This window comes from Stegostoma tigrinum, chromosome 21, assembly GCF_030684315.1.
Source record: "Stegostoma tigrinum isolate sSteTig4 chromosome 21, sSteTig4.hap1, whole genome shotgun sequence".
NCBI classification, from domain to species: domain Eukaryota; kingdom Metazoa; phylum Chordata; class Chondrichthyes; order Orectolobiformes; family Stegostomatidae; genus Stegostoma; species Stegostoma tigrinum.
This window is the reverse complement of record NC_081374.1, coordinates 10,785,799-10,808,719: the sequence shown is the minus strand read 5'-3', so window position 1 is coordinate 10,808,719 and position 22,921 is coordinate 10,785,799. Positions and strand designations below refer to the sequence as shown.

Here is a 22,921-nt window from a genome sequence, read left to right as displayed (position 1 = left end):
AGGGCAATAGTGGCAGGGGGTTCATTAGTGAGGGGAGTAGGCAGCTGGTTCTGTGCCTGTAGATGTGATACCAAGATGGCGTATTGCCTTCTGGGTGCCATTGACGGAAGCAAGGCAGGAGATATCACATGCTCTGGCAATAATTTTCAAACCCTCTCTGGTGAAAGAAAAATAAGTAAGAGAGTATGCTACAATGAAGATATAGGAATTATAGGGGTCGAGTGAATCGGCAAAAGCTTGTTAAATGGAGTAACACAGGCAAATGTGAGGTCATACGCTTTAATTGGAAGAATCAAAAGGCATTCTATTATATTAACGGAGAGAGACTCCAAATAAAGTGTGGCTCAGAGGGATCTAGTTCTTGGCCATAAAACAAAATTTGTTAGCAGGCAAATGCAGCAAGTAATTATGAAAGGAAATGGAATTTTGTTTTTTATTGTTAGGAGGTTGGAGTTTAAAAAAGGGGAAGGCTTGTTACAATTGTATAGGCTGTTGCTGAGGCCACATGTGGGGTACTGTATGCAGTTCTGGTCCCAATATTTAAGCAAGAATGGCATTGGAGATAGCTTGAGGGAGATTCGTTAGGCTGATTCCCAGGATGAAGGGGTTGGCTTATCAAGAATGGTTAAACAGATTAGGCATTTATTCACTCAAATTTAGAAGAATGGAAGGTGATCTTATTGAAATATACAAATTTCTGAGGGGACTTGACAGGGCAGATGTTCAGAAGATATTTACACTAATGGGTGAATCTAGAACAGGGAGCAGTGTTATAAAATAAAGGGACACTCATTTAAAGCTGACAGTCATTTTAAGAGTAACCCTTTGTAAATATCTCTCCTCAATTCCTTGACTTTAGTCAGTTCCTTATTTAAATTATCATACAGCTACGATTTCACCCCTCCCTTTCCATCTAGCCTTATTAGTATACGTCTTATTCCTTCCTACTTTTGCCTAAAAATCATTGCTGTTCGCCTTAACTACTCCATATGATAACGCTCAGCAGTAGGTATTGAGAGAAGCACAGACTCTAGACCTGCCTCCGTTACTGGCTCAGTGATTGATTGAACCACTGGGGGAATGTACCCATTGGTTCTTTATAGGCTCTGCAATAACAAATTATGTGATGTCACCCACCGAAAGGACAAAACGTTCAAAAGCACACATTCTCTTCTTTAAAATGCTTAAGGGCCAATAAATGTGTCTGTGCCCTGGGAAATAAACAAACAACATCGTATATTATTTAAGGAGAGGTTTCAATTACAGCTCAGTGAACTGGTCTCTCCACTTGCAGCTTCTTGGACAAGACAGCAGTAACAAAGGTGATGGACTTTATATGAACATGAGGAGATGGAAGTGCTTCTCTAGAGAAATTAAAAGAAATCGATAGACATTTTAAATGAAGGCCTCATCCAAGATTAGTCTTATATAGCTTACAAAGAAAATAATTAGAAAAACAGGCCATTCAGCCCAACTGGTTCATGCTGGTACTTATGCTCTACACTAGCCTCCTCCCATCTCTACCTTGTCTTTGCCTATTGTGATGAAAGTTATATCACTCATACACAACCCAGGTTATAGCCCAACAGGTTCATTTAAAATCACAAGCTTTCGGAGCGCCGCTCCTTCGCCAGGTGAACTAGACTCTCCACTTGCACCTTTGTCAGGTGAAGGAGCAAAGCTTCAAAAGCTAGTGATTTTATATGAACCTGTTGGACTACAACCTGATGTTGTGTGATTTCTGACTTTGTCGACTCCAGTCCAACACCGGCACCTCCACCTCTTGGCTGCCATTTATACATAGGTTTGGAATTTGGATTTTAAAATATAGTCAGTTGTGTGCTGGCTTCTATAGAGATGGTTTTTTTTTAAAAACAAGGTCAGGGAGCATGCAGGCCTGGCAACATCTTTGGGAAGAAAGCAAAGCTAACATTTTAGAGTCGAATGAGTCTTCATCCAAACTGATAGCAGCTTGGAAAAACAGGTATTTATGGTGATGATGAGGCAGTGGAAGGGGTCATGAAGAGAGAGGTGGGCAGATAGGTGGAGATGGAGCCCAGAGAGACTGGTTTCAGTTCAAGCTCAAAGGACAGCATCTCATTTTCTGCTTGGAGATCCTACAGCCTTTGGTACACAATGTCGAGTTCAATAACTTCACAGCCTAATCCTATCCTTCTATGTTTTTTTTACCCATTCTCACACCTGATCCTGCGTTGATTTTAGAACAGTCTCTCATTCCTACATATTCTGAAGCCGACATCACACTCCTTGATTTATTTTAGCACAGATTACTCACTTCCTCTACCCTCAGCTCTCATTACCACTTATTCAGCTTCTGTCCTGCCCTGGCCTGCCATCCATAACCCTCTCATTTGCCTATCTATTTCACATATCTCTGTCTCTCAGGGCTCTGTTCCCACCTTTCCACTCACCTCTCTCTCCCGTCCCGCCCCCACCCCCTCTTCCCAACCTTGCCTTCAGCAGAATTAACAAGTTTTCTAGGCTGCTATCAGTTCTGAAGTTCTGCACTTGAAATGTTAACCCTGGCTTCTTCCCACAGATGCTGGCAGGCCTGCTGAGATTTGCTAGCAATTTCAGATTTCCAGCTCATTGTTTTATATTACTGAGGTCAGCGAGTCCTTCCAGAAGAGGGACTAAATCCAGCATTTGTCAGAAAGCAGGTCAATCGTAGAGACAATCACAGAATCCCTATCGGTGCAGAAACAGGGCCTTCAGCCCAACAAGTCCACACTGACCCTCACAGCATTCCACCCAGACCCATCGCCCCATAACCCAGCTAATCTGCACATCCCTGAATACTATGGGAAAATTATCTTAGCCAATCCACCTATCCTGCACATCATTGGACTGTGGGAGGAAACCGGAGCAAACCCACACTGACACAGGGAGAATGTGCAAACCCCACACAGACAGTCGCCTGAGGGTAGAATCGAACCTGGGTCCCTGGCACTGTGAGGCTGCAGTGGTAGCCACTGAGCCACCGTGCCGCCCCTGTAGTGTTAATGGAAATATGGCTATGCTGTTGAGTTTACATCAGGTAGGGTAAACATTTAGGGCCATAAACTTTGTTTCCCCTTAAGAAAAATCTGTGATTGAGTGAGTTTTTAAATGCAGTTTGGAAAACAGCAGAGTTGAGTTCAGAAGAAAGTTTATTTTTCCCTCCCAGAAGGGGTTCAGAGCAATTAGAGAACCAGATACCTCAGCAGAAGTGTTTAGTTTGTGAAACATCCAAACCAGGTGACTTTAGTTACAAATCTGCAGATATTAGAACTGAGAAAGTTTATGTTCTCAAGTTTGTGAGAAATTCATAGTGCTGACTTTGAAATAACTCACTAGTCTATGGCACAGACCAATAAAGAGACTGTTAAGTAGAAACGTAAAGAGTTGAGGTGAGGTCTCATTTCTCTGAGTTGAAGTCTATGTAACAGATATTGGGTTGAACCTTTGTTTAACAGTGCATTTTAAGATCGTTATAACTGTTGTTTATGATTAAGTAGCTTGCATTTTCTACTGTTCTTTTACGTAATGAACTTCTGTTGTGTTGCTGCTGAAAAGCTGCAACTTTATGTAACCACCACATTAATTATCAAAAGAAAAGAACACACATAATCAAAAAGCCAAGTTTCACTCTGAGATCTGCCTTGTCCAGTAAGATCATCAGCTGGTATTATAACATTTCAATGTATCCATCTATTATTTCCCAGTTCACTTATTTATCAAGTTAGTGCACCTACATATCATAGAATCCTAGAAGCAGACCATTTGGCCCAGCGGGTCCATACTGACCCTCTGAAGAGCATTCCACCCACACCCACCCCACTATCTTATCCCTGTAACCCTGCATTTCCATGGCCAATCCACCTAGCCTGCACATCTTTGGACTGTGGGAGGAAACCTACACAGGCAGCCACCCAAGGCTGGAATCGAACCAAAACTCCTGGTGCTGTGAGGCAACAGGGCTAGTCACTATGCCACCATGCAGCCTTTATTTTCAAGGCTTTAATGAAAGAAAGTAAGAAAGCTCATTCTGTGGGATTGATGTCTCTAGATCCCAAATTTGATACCAATTTAACTGATTGCAAACAGGCTATTTTCAAACAGAAGCATGATAAGAATGAATGAAACTCTCCCCAGTTAGAGTCTCAGGATTAGGAATAGATTGGCTCGAATCTTAAGTTTGTTTCTTTAAATTATTTTAAAGCTGTCTTCCATGCCTGCCCAACTTATTCAGTTATCTGCAATAGTCAGAAATATAGGAGAAAACTCTGTTATGGTTGATTCCTGAAGATTTTTTTCACCAAACCTCCTCTCTGCTAACAACCCATCACCGCAGCCCCAATCCATTGGTCACACAGGTTCATTTGATTTTCCCATAACTAATTGTACTAGTCAGGTGGCCTTTACTTGACCATTCCCAACATTTTTAAACTTTTGCATTGCAAGAAATCAATAAACAAAATAAAAGAACCACGGATGCTGGAAATCTGAAACAAGAACAGTAATTACTGGAGAGACTCAGCAGGTCTGGCAGCATCTGCTGAGAGAAAGCAGAGCTAAGGCTTTGAGTCCAGAGACCCTTCTTCTGAACTGAGAGCTTCAGTTCATTTCAACCAATCTCGAGGTGTTGAGAGAGAGGTGGGCAGCGTGGGGGCTGGTGTCCATTGTCTCCCTCTCCAAATCCATTTTAGGTTAGTCCTCTCCCTCTCCACCTATCCTTCCTTTATTACTGCTGTCATTGCACTTCTCCTGATGGGCAGAGCTTGTAGAGGCAAGTGGCATTAACGCTTGACTATTAATCCTGAGACAGCAGTAATGATCTAGGTACCTGTGTTCATAATCCAACTGTGGTAGAATTTGGAGCCAATTAAAAATCTGGAATTAAGAGTGTAGTGATGATCCTGAAACCAGTGTCGACTGTCAGAAAGACCCACCTGGTTCACTAGTGACCTTTAGGGAAGGAAACTGCCATCCTTACCTGGTCTGGTCTGCAAGTGACTCCAGACTCACAGCAATGTGGATGCCTCCTAGCTTCCCTCTGGGATGGGCAATATATGCCGACCTAACCATGATCTCCTCATACCATGAATGAATAAAAAAAAGGGAATTATTTGGTGTGTCTTTCAACAAAAAACAGTCAAAGCTTGGCTGAATAGTTTGACCGATAAAGTTTAGGTTGTGTTGTGCTACACACTTTGATGCTGAATGCAATTTGGGTCTAAAGTTTCAAGCATATTAGTTTTCCATTGGCTTCAATTCATGGATTATGTTCTAGTAAGACACTGAGCATTGATGTCTCACTTAATAATAAAACTGCAACTCCCTCCAAGGATTAAATTTGGAAGAAATAGCTTGATATTGTGGATGCACAAGCATTGCTCCATCTTGTGGTGGCATTGGCCACAAACACAGCCTTAACAAAAACAATAGTGATTTTACTGATGAAGGGTCTAGGCCCGAAACGTCAGCTTTTGTGCTCCTGAGATGCTGCTTGGCCTGCTGTGTTCATCCAGCCTCACATTTTATTATCTTGGAATTCTCCAGCATCTGCAGTTCCCATTATCTGTGATTTTATTTTCACTGGAAACCTGAGCATGAGGTCAGGGCCTGGTGATGTGTTCATTTATTAACAATGCTGTAATTCTGTTGATTACTCACTCAACACAATGACTCATTGCTGGATTATCTCTAAACTGGCAATGACGATACCAGCCTGGAATCCATTTTATCCCTGCCACGTGAATTGTTATTGTCTTAGCAACAGTTTATCTGGAAGCAATAGATTATTTCCTCACAACAGACTATTCCTCTGCAAAGCTCTTCATCACAGATGTCTTCATTGATTATTGGTGGTTCTAATCATACAATCACATGGCACAAGAGGAAGCCATTCAGGTCATTGTAGGTGTGCCAGCTCTTTGTCAGAACTATCTTCTCGTGGAAAAAAAAGCTTGTTTTTCCCACACACTCTTTGGTCAGCAATTCCAGATCTCAGCAACATTCTCCACTAGAGACAAAACCTCTTTAGGCCTGTGCCCTCTTCTTTTTATTCATTCATGGGATGTGGAAATCACAGACAAGGCCGAGCCTACAACCCAACAGTCACAATATGGGCTTTACTAGTTTCAAAATCTCTCCACCCTGGCCTCATCCCATGACCAACCTTCCCTCTCAGCCCTGCCCCCTTGACCTGACACAACCTGTCCATCTTCTCTCCCACCTATCCACCCTCCCGCCTCACTGACCAATCCCCACCACTCCCTACCTGTACTCACCTGTCACCATCCCACCTACCTTCCCCAGCCCCATTTTTCCTCTCTATTTATTTCAGGGCTTCCTCCCCCCTGCCTGTTTCTGAAGAAGGGTCCTGACCTGAAACATCAGCTTTCTTGCCCCTCTGATGCTGCCTGGCCTGCTGTGTTCCTCCACCTCATCACTGTATTATCTCTGACTTAGGCATCGGCAGTTCTTACTCCGAGCATTTTCCGAACATGTCCTAATTCCCCCAAAGTTCTGTGGATGCAAACATGTTTCTGTTCTGTTTAAAATAGTTGAGCCTTTGTTTTCTACCGATGCTGGGCTCTGTCACTCAAAGGCAGCACCATGCACTTTAGCCTCGCCAGTATACTCTGGAGTCAGGTGGAAGGATGTGGGTAAAGCTACAGTGCCTGGCTTTTGTAGAGAGAAGGGACATGCGCACAGTGGTGTATGTGGATGAGTACTTCACTGGTGGCTGGGTGTTATGGAGGGAGTGTAACTGGATGAGCCCATACTCTCCACAGCCACAAACAGCTTGAAACAATTTGATCACTCAGTAATCCATGCAGATTAATCAATTTGTTAGCGGCCTCGACTGGACACAGAATTTCATCCGGTGTCTTTGATGATCTCAGGATGTTCCAAGACACTTCAACACTGATTGAGTGCATGTGAAATGCAATTGTTGCTGTAATATAGGAGGCGTAGTTTATGCACAGCATGCCCCCACAAACAGCAAGGGTGTTTTTTAGATTAGATTAGATTAGATTCCCTACAGTGTGGAAACAGGCCCTTCAGCCCAACAAGTCCACACCGCCCCTTGGAACATCCCACCCAGACCCATCCCCCTATAACTCACACATCCCTGAACACTATGGGCAATTTAGCATGGCCGATCCACCTATTTTTTGCTTCATTCATTTGTCCTGAGTGACACTGACCAGCCCAATATTTATTGCCCACCCCTAATTCATTTTGGGAAGGTGAGAGTGAACTGCTGTGATCATAGTAAACTGCAGTGCTGTTAGAAAGAGAATTCTCTGGTTGTGAGCCAGTGACAGTGAAGGAACAATACAGATGGCATCCAGGATGTTGGATGAATTGGAGGTGAGTTTGCCGCTGGGATGGTGTTCCAGTGAATTGTTGCCATCATCCTTCCAGGCGACTGGAAGTTTGGAAGGTGCTTTTGATGAAACCTTGGTGAATTTCTGCAGTGCATCTTGTAGATGGTACACACAGCTACTACTGAGCTTTGCTGATGAAGTAATGAATGTTGAAGGTGTTAGATGTGAAACCAAACAAGAGGGCTGCTTTATCCTGGATGGTGTTGCACATCTTGGGCGTTGTTAGAGCTGTACTCATCCAGGTCAATGGAGAGATTCCATCACACTCCTGACTTGTGGCATGTATTGGTGGGCAGGCTGAGGGAAGCCAGGAGGTCAGTTACTTGCTTCAAACTTATGAGCTTCTGATCTTTGGTAGCTATGTGATTTCTATGGCTGGTCCAGTTCTGTTTCTGGTCAGTGGGATGTTGTTGATGATGGGAGATTCTGCGATAGCATGCCATTGAATGTCATGAGGGCAATGGTCAGAGTCTTCCTTGTTGGAGATGAGCATTACACTTGTGTGGCATGCTTATCACTTGCCACTTATCAACCCAAGCCTGAATGTTGTCTAGGCTTTGATGCAAATGGCCATGAGCTGGTTTGGCGTCTGAGGCGTTGTGAATGGTGCTGAGCACTGAGCACGGCAAACAGGTTCACTTTGGACCTTATGATGGAGGGAAAGTTGTTGATGAAGTAAGTAGGATAGTTGAGCTGAGGACATTACCATGAGAAACTCTTGTAGTGCTGCCCTATGAGCAGGTTGTTTGATCTGCAACAACCACAATCATCTTCTTGCATAATCGCTAAGATTTTAATCTGGAGACAGCTTTTCTCCCTGATTCAACCTCAACTTTGCTAGGACACCTAATGCCTAACTGACTGCTATCCTGATTCTCAATGGTGTTTATTGAGGGATAAATAATCACCAGGCCACTGGGTAGTGCCTGCCTGCTTTTCCTCGAAGTAGTACCATGAGATCTTTGGAATCCAATTGATCAGGCAGACAGACCTCTGGTTTCATGTCTCTGGCAAAATGCAACAGCTCCTAATGGCGCAGATCTCTCTCATTCCCTTGGGGAGCAATAACCCTTTCATATTAGGTCTAGGGAATGGGTCTTCAACTCAGAATTTTCAACTTCTAGGCCAAGCAAGCCACCAGCTGAAACAAACACTGAGAATGCTAGAGAAGCTCAGCAGGCTTGACAGTGTCTGTGGAGAGAGAGAGAAAAACACTCTTACGTTTTCGAGTCCAGTATGACTCTTTTTCAGAGCTGAACCAGATCTACCAACTGAGCCGCAGCTGAAAAGATAATGACTCCACTCCTCACCTCTCCCTCTTCTAGGACCGTGGCTCCAATAGTGTTCACTAGTGAGGAAACTGCTGCAGCTGGCCCAGTGATGTAGGAGGACCCAGTATCGACTATGGCTGCACAGCCTTTACGACAGAACAGCATCTCTCCACCAACTGAAATTCTAAGAGAGGAGAAAAGAACAAGAATTTGTGAAAGAAGCCTCGTCTTGACCTCAACAGTGATGAAACCGATCTGAAACCCATTGATATTCTTATTGTCTGCTAGAGGTTGCAAGCTGCAAGTTTAGAGGAAGAAGAAGTCATGGATTGAGAGAATCTGACAGCACAGGAAAAGATCCATCAGCCCATTGCATCTGAGCCTAGCAAACCACCACTTGACCCTTAGCCTTGTATGCTTTGGCATTGTAAGTGTACATCGCAATACTTTTAAATGTGATGTGTGTTTCTGTCTAGTGGTGCGCTCTAGATTCCTCTGGGTGAAAACAATTTTCCTTAAATCTTCTCTAAGCCTCCTCCTGAATTCCTAAGTACCCTAAATTCCAGCTCACAGTCAAAGAACCCTCCATTAAGAGGAAAAGTCTCTTCCTGTCTGCCCTCATAACTTTATACAACTCAATCGTGTCCCATCGCAATCTCCTCTGCTCTAATGAAGATAATCCCAGTCTTTCCAGTCTCTCCTCATCTTCTGAAACTCTCCAGCCCAGGCAACATCCTGGTAGATCGCCTTTGCACCGTCTCCAGTGTTATCCTTCCTATTATGTGGATTCCAGAACTGGACACAACACTAGCTGTTGTCTAACCGATATGTTATACAGTTCCAGCATAACCTTCCTGCTCTTAAACTCTATGCCTCAGCAAATAAAGACAAGTATATCATATGCCCTCTTAACCAATTTACTCACCTGTCCTGACACATTAAGGGACCAGTGTACATGCACGCCAAGATCCCTCTGATCCTTGTTGTTTCCCAGGCTCCTGCTGTCCATCATGTATTCCCATGCCTTGTTTGTCCTGTCCAAGTGCATCACCTCGTATTTATCAGGATTTAATATAATTTGCCACTGATCAGCCTAAAGGCCAGCCTACATATGCTCTCTTATAATCTTAAGGCAAACTTCCCCACTATAACCACCTTGCTAATGTTCGTAATGTCTGAAAAAAGTGTTGATTAATCCTCCAACATTCACGTCTAAATAATTTATATAAACCACATACAGTATGGCCCCACACTGGCCCCTGAGGGACGTCACTGCCAGATCCTGGAGAAGGGTAATACCCAAAACATTGACTGCTCCTTTCCTCCAGATGCTGCCTGGCCTGCTGTGTACTTCCACCCTCCTGTTTATCTACCTTGGACTCCAGCATCTGCAATTTTGTTTTGTCTCTAAGAAAAAAATCCCATAACCATTACCCTCTGCTTCCTGCCACTTGGCAATTTGTGAATCCAATTTGCCAAATTTCTTTGGATGACACAGGCTTTTACCTTTGCTGTCCATCTCCCACATGAGACGTTAGCCAGACTATGACAATTAGGGATGGGATTTGCAAGGGTAGCCACTTTTATATCTACACAGTGAAGATAGCTCTCAGCTGGTAGCACTCACAGCTCTGAGTTTGAAGGCTGTGGATTCAAGTCTAACAAAAGCCTTGGTTGATAGTCCCAATGCAGCTGATTTTCTACTGTATCTCTCATGATGACCCAACACTGCAACTGATGCAATATCTTTGAGGTATTGCCCCCTGCTATGAAACAGGAAGCACACCAGTTCATACATAGAAAGATTTTTACAGTATTTATTGAGGAATAAACATTGGCCGGGATGGTATCTTCTTTTGGACTAGGGCTATGGAATATTTTGTATCTAGCGCAGACATGGAGTAGGATCAATGTTACTTGAACAAAAGCCTGCATCCCGAACAGCACAGCACACCACCGAAATGTCAACTTGGATATCTACAACTATGTATATTGGCTGGGACTAAGTGAGGACAGTGATTAGTGAATGGGCAGGTGACCATTGATATCTCGAAGATCCAACAGTGCCAATGATTGTCATGTATATATAACTGGGGTATATTTATGTAAAAAATACATTTATAAATTTAAAACCAAGTCAATAATTTTTTACATTTTATTCCCCTCTGTTTTGTTCTCCCATAACTCTATAATGTTTAGTGTTAACTTCTACTTAATTTTTAATTAAAATTTCATTTCTGGCTACCCATATTCCTCTTTTCTCTAAAACAAACAGTCTCTGAATCACACCATCCATCCTGATTAAGTGACACAAGCGAAGGATTGTTATAAAAGGCAGAACCATTAAATATTAACAGTGCTCCCTTTGTACACTCTAGTCTTTAAGCAGTTTATCACATGCCTCAATTGAAATAGTGCCTATGCTAATTGAAGCTGTGTAAGAGGGATCGCTCTGAGATCTTGCAGTAAGGAGACTTACCCTTTCAGTTCAATTTGCCAGTAGCCTTTCTTGAGCAGGTTCAGATAGTGAAACTCACCACTGTAGTAGGAAGGGTCTGTACCCCCAAGTATCACCTCTCCGCCTGGAGTCCCTCTGGAATTTCTGTGTAAATCAAGAACACACAGCTAAAAACAAATCAAAGCAAGAGAAGGGCGAGACAGCTGGGAGTGAGCAGAGTAGAACATTATTCCCTTCGACTGCCATGTGAAATAATCTCAATCTTGTGAATGAGGTCTACCCACAAATTGACGTAGGAGTTCTCTTAGAGTGGCCACACAACACTCAAAGTGGGATTGCCAACTCTGGATGTAAACCTGAAACAGGTCAAAAATTCTTTCGCAAGTAACATCCCAGGAAGCTTGACCACAAGGCACAGGCCAGGAGTGCGATCCATTTGCCTGGATGGGTGTACCTGCAGTAACACTGAAGAAGCTCAAAACCATCCTGGACAAAGCAGCCCGTGTGATCAGCGCCTCAGCCAAAATAAAATCATCCAGTGAAAATTACAAATAAGAAAGGAACAATCACTTTGATGAGATTGTACTATAGTTCCCCCATGGTAAGAAAGGAAAAATGAGAAGCAAATACGTAGGGAGATCTCAGATAGATGTAAGCATAATAAGGTTGTAATAATGGGGCGATTTTAGTTTTCCAAACATTGACTGAGAGTATCATGGTGTAAAAGGTTTGGATGGTGAAGAATTTGTCACGTGTTCAAGAAATGTTTCTTTATCATTATCTCCTACGAGACAAGGAGTAAAACTAGACCCTCTGTTGGGCAATAACGCAGGGCAGGTGACTGAAGTAAAAGGAACATTCTGGATCCAGCGATCATAATTCTATTCATTTCAAAATTGCGATGGGAAAGGATTTGCTCTCCATAAAAGTGAAAGCTTTTAATTGGAGCAAGGCAAATTTTGATGGTATGAGACAAGAACTTTCAAAAGTTGATTGGAGTAACCAATCACAGGTAAAGGACATCTGACAAGTGGGAGGCGTTGAAGAGCGTGATGACGAGAACTCAGAGGCATCATCCTCCTGTTATAGTGAAGGATATGGCTGGTAAGATTAAAGAACAATAGATGAATAAAGATAACGGGTTTCTAGTCAAGAATAAAAGAGATTTGTATTTTAGATATAGACAATTTAGTTCAATTGAATCTCTTAATCAATGTAAAGAGTGTAGGGGCATCCTTAAGAGAGAAATCAGGAAGGCAGAGAGAGCATATGAGATAGTTTTGGCAGTTAAGGTTAAGTATAATCCAAAGAGATTCTACAAATACATTGTGAGCAAGAGAGTAATTAGAAAGAGGGAAGGGCCTCTTAAAGGTGAAAGAGGTCATCTTTGTGTTGAACCCCAGGAGTTGGGAGAGATATTAAATGAATATTTTGCGTCAACGTTTACGTGGAGAAAGAAATGGAGTCTAGAGAATGCGGAGAAATAAACCTTGATGTTTTAAAAACAGTGCACATTATAGAAAAGGAAGTTCAGGAGACCCTAGACAATGTAAAGGTGGATAAATCTCCAGGACCTGATCTAATTGGCTCCAGAATGTTGTGAAAAGTAAGGGAGGAAATTACAACACCCCTTGAAGAAATATTTGCATCGTCCATAACTACAGGTGAGGTGCCTGACGACTGGAGGGTGGTTAATGTTATACTTTTGTCTAAGAAGTGTGTAAGGAGAAACTGGGGAACTATAGACCTGCGAGTCTGACTTTGGCTATGGGTAATTTGTTGGAGGTGATTATAAAAGATGTGATTTATGGACATTTAGAGAAGCAAAAATTGAATACGGATAGTCATCATGGTTTTGAGTGAGGAAGATTGTGTCTCACAAACTTGATTGAGTTTTTTGAGCAAGCTACCAAAAAGGTTGATAATGGCAGAGCAGCAGATGTGGTTTATTTGGATGTTCGTAAAGCCTTTGACAAGGTTCCACATGATGGACTAATTAGTAAAGTTACATCACATGGGACTCAGGGTGAGCTTGCCAATTGGATACATAATTGGTTCAATGGCTGGAGACAGAGAGTAATGGTGGAGTTGCTTTTTGGACTGGAGGCCTGCGATCAGTGGTGTGCTGCAAGAATCGATGCTGGGCTCACTGTTTTTAATCATTTATATAATGATTTAGATGTGAATGTGGGAGGTATGCTTAGAAAGTTTGCAGAGGACACCAAAATTGGCAGCATTGTTGACAATGAAGAAGGTTTTCTAAGATTACAAAGCTATATTGATCAAATGGGTCAATGGCCTGAAAAATGGCAGATGAAGTTGAATCTGGATAAGTGCAAGGTATTGCATTTTGGCACAACAAACAAGGGTAGGGCTTATATAATTAATGGTAGGGCCTTGAGCAATGTTGTAGAACAGAGTGACCCAGGGGTAAAGGTAAATAATTCTTTAAAGTTTGCATCACATACAGACAGGATGGTTAAAAAGGCATTAGGTATGCTTGCCTTCATTGCTCAGTCCTTTGAGTATAGGAGTTGGGATGTTACATTGAGGTTGTGCAGGACATTGGTGAGACCTCTTCTGGAATTCTGTGTCCAGTTCTGGTTGCCTAGTTATAGGAAGGATATTATCAAGCTGGAGAGGGTTCAGTAGAGATTTACCAGAATTTTGTTGGGTATGGAAGGTTTGAGTTATAACGAAATGCTGTATAGGCTGGGACTTTTTCACTGGGGCTTAGGATGTTGTAAGGAGACCTGATAGAAATTCATAAAATAATGAGAGGTATAGATAGAGTTGACAGTAATTGTCTTTTTCCCTAGGGTGGGTAGTTTCAAGACTAGAGAGTATATTTTTAAGGTGAGAGGAGAGGGATTTTAAAAAGACACAAAAGGCAAACTTTTTACATGAAGGGTGGTTCGTGTGTGCAATGAACTTCCTGATGAAGTAGTGGATGTGGGTACAATTGCATTTGAAAGACATTGGATGGATGTATGAATAGGAAAGGTTTGGAGGGATATGGGCTAGGACCAGGTAGGTGGGACTAGTTTAGTTTGGGATTATGTTCAGCATGAACTGGTTGGATTGAAGGGTCTCTCTCCATACTGTATGACAATATGACTCTAAGGGCAACCAATATTTGGGGATGCAATTACCTGTAATTTCCCCTCCAAGTCACACCACATCCTGAGTTTGAAATATATCACTCTTCCTTCACAGTCAGAGGGTTAAATCCTAGAACTCCATTCCTCACAGTATTGTGGTCTTACCCTACATGGACTACAGCAGTTTAAGAAGGTGTCATCATCATCAAAGCAGTTGTGGACGGGTGATAAAGGCTAACGTTGTCAATGACATTCACATTCCATGAACAAATAATATGATAATGTGACTCCCACTACTTACCGCCTGGATGACATGCAGCCACCATCCCAACAACTCCAATCTTACATTGCACCACTGCCTAACACAAACTAAAAGGGGAACAGATCCATCATTAGAAGCTTGAATGATCCCTGACTGTCAAACAGTGTTGATCTAATCTCCAACATTTCTATAATAGTTCAAAGAGAGTAAAATTGCTGTAAAGACTACATATATTTTTTCAGAATATAAACGGGAGAAGGAAATGGAAGCTTAGATACTGTTGTGTTGCAGAGAATGTACCAGGAACGTTTAATTTGCCACTTGATAGCCAGAAGTGGAAATGTATGTTGTTCACTTCTTATTATAGAGTCATAGTGTTATACAGGAACAGACGCTTCTATCCAACTCATTCTCGCAGACCAGATATCCTAAGTTAATCTAGTCCCATTTGCCAACATTCGGCCCATATCCCTCTAAACCCTTCCTATTCATGTACCCATCCAGATGCCTTTTAAATGTTGTAATTGTACCAGCCTCCACCACTTCCCTTGGCAGCTCATTCCATGAGCACCGCCTGTGTGAAAATGTTGCCCCATAGATCCCTTTTAAATCTTTCCCCTCTCACCTTAAACCTACATTCTCTGATCTTGTCCTGGGAAAAAAGGCACCTTGGCTATATAAGGTTATATAAGGTCATGTTACTTTTGGAGAATTTGTATTTACTGCCTTTGTGAAACAAGCTGGCACCATGTGCCGTTGGTTGGAAAAACTGCCTAGCATCAGCCTTTGGGTTTTTAAGTTGCAGTTTGTCAGCAACCTGGATAGAGCAGTTACACTCTGACCTTCAGAAAGTCAGCAAACAAAGGCAGGCTGCTTCCCACCATCTGTCAGGGAAAAAGAGAAAACAACATTGAAAGATTCTGTAAAGAACAATTTCTAACTCAGACACCTAAGCCTAACTGACCAGCTCCCTGCCTGAGGCTCAGCTATTGGTCTGCGGTCAACAAAAATCTGGTAACATTGCAAAAAGTGAAAAGGACTGCGAAAAAGCCAACTCATTACACCTTTGTGGTCTGGATTCTTGAGTCTCTCTAAATGACCTGCTTTTCTCTCCGAAAGAAACTTGCAAACTCGGTCACCTTTTGGATAAGAGATAATGGGAACTGCAGATGCTGGGGAATCCGAGATAACAAAGTGTGGAGCTGGATGAACACAGCAGGCCAAGCAGCATCTCAGGAGCAGAAAAGCTGACGTTTCGGGCCTAGACCCTTCATCTAGGCCTGAAGCGTCAGCTTTTGTGCTCCTAAGATGCTGCTTGGCCTGCTGTGTTCATCCAGCTCCACACTTTGTTATCTCACCTTTTGGATAATTCTTCTTGCTAAACGAACTTGCCACATTCTCTGTCTCTCAGTGTAAAAGGATACCTTGTTAGTCATATGCAGCATTCTTTTTCCTCTCTAATGGAGTGGATGGTGGAATAGTGGGCCCTAATAATGAGCACATAACTCCTATCACAGTCATAACAATAAAACCAAGTCCATTCATTCATGGGATGTGAGGGTCACATGACTGCACAGTGGTTGAGAGAATAGACGTCAATGAAGAAGCCCCTAATTGCCTTCATTCATGTGGTAATGAGCTTTCTTACTGAACTACTGCAGCCTGTGTTCTGTACACAGACCCACAATGCCATTACAGAGAGGGCTCCAAACTTGTGACCTAGTGACAGTGAAGGAATGACGCTATATTTCTAAGTTAGGATAGTGGGTGGTTTGGAGGGGAGATTGCGGGTGATGGTATTCCCATGTATATACTCCATTGATCCATCTAGATGGCAATGGGTTTGAAAGGACTATCTAAGGAGCCTTGGTGAATTTCTGCAGTGTGTCTTGTAGGTGGCACACACTGCTGCCTCTAACAGTTGGTGGTAGAAGAAGTGGATGGTGTAGGTGTGGTGCTGATCAAGGTGTTGCTGGAGCTGCACCCATCCAGGTAAGCAGGGAGAGCTCCAGCACATTCCTGACTTGACAAGACTGAGGAACCAAGTGGTGAGTTACTTAGGGTCATAGAAATGTACAGCACTGAAATAGACCCATTGGTCCAACTCACCCACCAGATATCCTAAATTAATCTAGTCCCATTTGCCAGCATTTGGCCCATATCTTGTAAACCCTTCCTATTCATATACCCAGCCGGATGTCTTTGAAATGTTATAATTGTACCAGCCTCCACCATTTCCTCTATCAGTTCATTCCATATACACATCACTCTCTGTGTGAAAAAGCTGTCCCTTAGGTCCCTTTTAAATCTCTCCCCTCTCACTGCACCTTGCAGAATTCCAGCCACTGGCCTGCTGTTGTAGCTGTAATATTTATATGGCTAGTTTCCGATGAACAGTAACCCCTAGAATGTTGGTAGGAGGGAATTTGCTGATGGTAATTCCATTGAACGTCAAGGACCGATGGTTAGATTCTCTGTTGTTGGAGATGGCTATTCCCTGGCACTTGTGTGGCACAAATGTTACTTTACACTTGTCAGCCCAAATCTGGACATTGATGTTGCAAGTTTGAATGATGGAAGGTGTCTTGCCTTGTAACCTCAAAATTGTGTCTATCATTTATCACCCTCTCTCCTGCTCTGCAGGATATATATATATTATTTGCACCCACCTGTTGTAATATACAGAAAAGACATCTTCATTGAGAACATGTTGATCCAAGATTCTCTCAAACACCGGCTTTATGTTGTCAATAGCGATAGTCCGGAACCCCATGCCCAGCACCCCATCAAACTTGGCAAAGATAAAAGGATAAGCTGACAAGGCAGTAGCTTCAGCAAATACTTGGATAACTGGGATATTGGCCACCTACCAGAATAAAAATTATTTTAGAAATCACAGGATAATGTTAGTCATGTTTCACACTGACGTCCAATGATGGGGAACTAGAGACAGTGCAGGGAGCACAGGATGGAATGACTGGATGAGGGGACATTGGCAGAGGTTAATGGGTTAACTACTGTGCATCAAAACATTCAGATCACCTGATTCCCTGAAACATATGTAACATATAAGATTTTGAAGAGGTTCGACAAGTTAAATGCTGGGAAGATATTTCCTCTCATTGGGAATTCTGAACTAGGGAACAGGCTTTCTGAATAAAGCACTTTGCATTTAAGACAGTGGGAATTTCTTCTCTTAGAGAATTTGGAATTTCCTTACTTCAGTGAGCACTGGAGGCTGGGTCATTGAAAATATTCAAGGCAGAGATAGACAGATTTTGGATTGACAAGGGATTTGAGGGAAATAAGGACAGGAAGGGGAAATGTAAAGGCCACAGTCAGGTCAGCCGTGATTCAACTGAGTGATGGAGCAGGTTCAAGGGGCTGAATGGCCTACTGCTTGCTCCTATTCATTGCGTTTGCATTTTAAAGGAGCAATCCATCTTTTCGAAGGCATAGAGTGCTGCTGATTTATTACAGGAACACCACGGGAAGAATGATGCAAATGACTGAGTGAACAGGATCTTTAAACAATGCATGGTAAATAATATTATTGTTGATACATGGACAGGATTTCATCTTCTATTTCTCACCATTACAATATCTTGACTAAGGATTCCCTTCACATTACCAGATCCATATTGAATAGCAAACCCTTGCCCATTGGCCTCATATGTCCTTGAGGTGGAGGAGTCATATCTGTTGTGGGAAACTGCAAAGAGCCAAAACAAAGCACAGACAGTTTAATTTTAGACAATTTCATCACTTTCCTCTTGTCATAGTTTTCAGATTCTGATAAATGTAATAATAAACTTGGTCTATAGCACCATCCAGTGGCAAATCAAGTTCTGTGTTAAATTGAAACATAATGTCGTATATTTAAAAATTCTGTTCAGTTCTAATCCTTGCCATATCCTTAACTTTTCTCCTTATTTCATCTCCTATTTTGCTTTTCACTGTTGCATATTTTTCTCTTGATTCTTCTAGTCTTAAAAATGTCTTTACTTACTAAATCTTTAACTTTTTTCTTTTGTTTCTTCTAATCTTAAAAATGTCCCTTTTTAAAATCTTCTTTTTCTCCTGTTCTTTCTTGTCTTAAAAATGTCCTTTTTTTTGAATCTTTAACTTTTTTCCTCTTGTTTTCTCTAGTCTTAAAAATGTCTTTATTATCTAAATCATTAACATTTTTCTCATTTTCTCAATGATACATTTTTCCCTGAGAATTTCACTCCTGCCCAGCCTCTGATTGAATCTGCAGCAAATTCCAGATCTATTGATAACAAAGTGTACAGCTAGATGAACACAGCAGGCCAAGCAGCATCTTAGGAGCACAAAAGCTGACCTTTCGGGCCTAGGCCCTCCAGATCTATTGATCTTTGCAAGGTTCTTGCAGGAGGAAATTGGTGGTTGTGTCAATTTTACAGGCTTCTCAGGAGTTTAGCTCAGAGACTATTCAACATAGTGGTGATAGATTTGCACCAATCTGTAAGTGTATGAACATAAAAACAGGAGCAGGCTATTCACCCTTCATCCATCATTCAATAAAATCATAGCTGATCCATGGCCTAACTCCATAAACCTTCCTTTGGCCTATATCCTTTAATGCCTTTATTTATACCATAACTTTATTTATCTCAGGTTTAAAATTAATAACAGATCCTACAATTCACAGCCTTTGGTGGAAGAGAATTTCTAATGTCTACTGTGTTTTGAAGTACTTCCTAAATTCTCTCCTGAACTTTCTCAGACTCTGCCCTCTCATTAAAGTGATATTTCTTTATATGCTGAACCAACTTGTGAAGGAATTCTCACTGGAGTGCAATGATGAGTCTATCTATAAGTTACCTTACATTCATATAGAGGACACTTACAGCAAGCTGTGTAAATGGGTGAACAGTTCGCCGATGGTATCCAGAGGTTGGCTGACCCTGTGTCGAAAATGACTTTGAAATTCTGTGGAGGGGTCCCGATACTGATCTCCCCAAAGTATTGGGTCTGAAAAGGATGACACAATGATAACAAAGACCCAGGGACATTCAAACTGCTTTGTAGCCAAATGATTGCTTTTGAAATTACACTTCACCTGACGAAGGAGCTGTGCTCCAGAAGCTCATGATTTCAAATAAACCTGTCGGACTATAACCTGGTGTCGTGTGACTTCTGACTTGGTCCACCCAAGTCCAACACAGGCACCTCCACATCATACTTTTGAAATGTTATCACTGCAGGAAAGTTGGCAGCCAATTTACATTGAGTAAGGATTCACAAACAGCATTTGTGTTATTTGAGCAGTTAATGTATTCTTCAGGATATCAGTTGAGGAAAATGTATCAACCCAGGATATATAGCATGTATAATAATGCTGCAGTATCCTTTAATGTCCACCTGAGGGAGCAGATTGGAGCAGGGTTTAACATTGGAGCTGTCAGAAAGAATCTCCGGCAGATCTCTGTGAGTGATCATTAGGAGTCAAGCTATGTGATCAAATCTCTAGAGTGGGATTTGAACTTACTACATTCTATTTAATAGGGACAGAATTACAGGGGAATGCTGGCACAGCGCTGACTGTGTAATCCTAGGCTAATCAGCTGGAATTCAAAACATGAGCTCAAACCCTACCCTGGGAAACTAAATTCAGTAAATAAATAAAACTGAGATAAAAAAGGCAGCATCAACAATGATGCCCATAGAACAACCGGCCTGCTGTGAAAATGTAACTTGTTCATCAATGTTCTTTCAGGAAGGAGATTTCCCAAGCTTACCTGCTCCAGCCTATTTTTTTTTTACTTTGATTTATTATTATCACCTGAACTTACAGCGAAAAAGTTTTGTTTTGTGTGCTGTACAGACAGATCAAACCATACAAAGTGCTTAAGGGTAATAGGACAGAGCAATGAATACACTGTACGACTGCAGAGAAGGTTCACAAGAAGTGAGGCCAGCATTTAAATTTAAAATTTAAGAGGTCCATTCAGAAGTTTGATAACACCGGGGAAGAAGCTGTTCTTGAATCTGTTTTTACATGTTTAGGCTTATCCACTGTAACATGATTGGCACAAATTCTTTATTCTTTCATGGGATATGGGCATCATTGACAAAGTCAGTAGTTTTCCTTCATTCATTCACAGGATGTGGGCACTACAGGCTGGCAATTTATTGGTATGGAGTCACATGTAAAAAAGACTAGGTACAGATGGCAGTTTCTTTGTTTTATTCATTCATGGCATCACGGGCTGGACCACCATTTATTGCCCATCCTTAATAGTCCAGAGTGGGAGTTAGAAGTCAAGCACGTTGCTGTGGTTTTGGAGTCACATTGAGACAAGACCATGTAAGGACAGTAGGTTTCTTCCCTAAAGGGCATTAGTGAACCAGATGGGTTTCACCATTCCCAGCAGGACTTCTGTTTTCAGAGATTGCTGCTGCATACAGACCTTGGAGATCCAAGCAGAAGGATTCCGTGGATTGAGCACTCTTGGCAGGAGGGCATTCCTCCTCATCTCTGCCTTAAGTGGATGACCCCCTTTCTTTATTTCCTCATTAGAGAGAAAGAAAGATGAAGGTGCGGACTTTAACCATAGGGTCACCAAGTTTCAGACAACAGGCAGTGCTTTTTTGGCTACCTTGGTTAATACAGGAATTAAATACTCAATGTTCCTGTCACTTTGCATTACAAGCCAGCTGGTCAAACCAACTGAGCTAACTGCACCCCCCCCCCGCCCCAAAATCTGCAAAAAACATGATGAACAGGACACAACATCGGTACCTATTTGTTCCCTCGTTTCAGCTTGTAGTCTGTTCCCAATTCTTGCATTTTTAAATTCAAATCACATTTAAATAGTGGAAAGGAAACAAAGTTAGCCTTTCGGGCCCAGCGACCTTTCATCAGAACACAGTTGTCAGGCTCAAAACATGAACTCTGTTTTCTCTCCACAGATGCTGTCAGAACTGCTGAGTTTCTCCAGCAGGTTTTGTTTTTGTTTCTGATCTCCAGCATCCGAAAGTTGATTGTTTTCTTCTTATCACATTTAATTACTGTCTACAGACTGAAAATGGGAGAGAATGGATCTGGTTGACTGAGGTCAGGGGCCATACATTAGTCCTTAATGAACAGCAGGTTAAACAGCACAATCCCTATCACTATTCCTCTCAACCTCAGCCCCTCAGAATGAAGCTTAAGAAGGAGGACTGCATACTTACATCCAGGTAATTGGTAAGGATGGTCGGGGCTGTTCCATTGTTCGTCTTCATTAGAAAGTCCCTATTAACTTCAGGCGAGACATCCGACACTTTCAATCCAAGTTGGCGCAGTGACTGGCGGATGGATGGCATTTTACGCAGAGGGATCCTTTGGAGACAGGAATGGTTCGAAATGAGTGAAGGGCAACAACTGAAACCTCTTAGGTGAGCAAGACCAGGTCATTCAGCCATTTGTTGCAACGTTTCAACAGAACAAGTATATTCCATGTAATTTCATTTGAACCATACAAGGTTCTTAAGGGAGCTGCCTGGTTAGAAGTGGAGAGGTTGTTTCCCATCGGCCATTAAAGATAGAGATGAGGAATAATTTCTTCTCTCAGAGGGTTGTGAATCTGAAAGTCTTTGCTGCAAAGGGCTGTCAAAGTTGAGCCATTTAAGTATACTCAAGGCTGGGATAGAGTTTCAATCAGTAAGGGAGTCAAGGGTTATGAGGAAAGGCTGGAAAGTAGAGTTTGAAGATTATGAAATCAGATGATCTCAACCATGATCTCATTGAATAGGGGCTGAATGGCTTTCTCTGCTCGTACATTTTGTGGTGTTATGGATAAGGAGTTTCTCTGAAGACACCTCATTGAATGTTGAAGAGGCTTAAGGAGCTTGGTCCTAGGGAGAAGAGATGCTGTTTCTAAGACTTTTTGGCTCTATTGTGCCCACTAATGCTCCAGGATCAGAAGAGTTGTGTATATAACTGCACAAATGTTTAAAAGAAACTCGCATTGATTTACCATCTTTCATAACATCAGATCATCCCCAAGTGCCTACGAGCTGAAGAAGGGCTTCTGGAGATTAGCATTGGCCGTAATGCAGGAAACACGGCAGCTAATTTCACCAAAATTCCCCAAACTGCAAAGGGACGATGACCAGATAATGAGAGCTGTTTAGTGATGTTGGCAGAAAGGTTAATATTAGACAAGGCACCAGGGATAACTCTCCCGATATTTTAGATAGTCATAGAATCGACTATACCTAATGGAGAAAGAAACAATAAAGTCACGTCCAAAAGTTAAAGTACTTGATCTGTGCCCCACTGGAGTGTGAGTCAAGTGTTTGTTTTCAAGCTTCGGTGGTGAGGCTCGAGGCCACATCTTTTGAGAGGGTGGACAGTGCTACCAACAAATCACTGCCAAAAATAGCACTGATAGCTTTTAAACGCATTATGTTCCAACCAA

General features: G+C 42.1%; 1 protein-coding gene across 1 annotated transcript in view; it reads right to left on the bottom strand.

Annotated features, from left to right (window-relative positions):
* ren (renin) overlaps window positions 1-22,921 on the bottom strand; it is a 46,043-nt gene that overhangs the window by 7,879 nt on the left and 15,243 nt on the right. The window contains exons 2-7 of the mRNA XM_048553298.1: window positions 21,693-21,840; window positions 19,364-19,487; window positions 18,086-18,204; window positions 17,162-17,358; window positions 11,151-11,273; window positions 8,711-8,855 (exon numbers count right to left, since the gene is read on the bottom strand). Coding sequence (XP_048409255.1) covers window positions 8,711-8,855; window positions 11,151-11,273; window positions 17,162-17,358; window positions 18,086-18,204; window positions 19,364-19,487; window positions 21,693-21,840 — 856 coding nt within the window. The remainder of the gene's footprint in view (window positions 1-8,710; window positions 8,856-11,150; window positions 11,274-17,161; window positions 17,359-18,085; window positions 18,205-19,363; window positions 19,488-21,692; window positions 21,841-22,921) is intronic.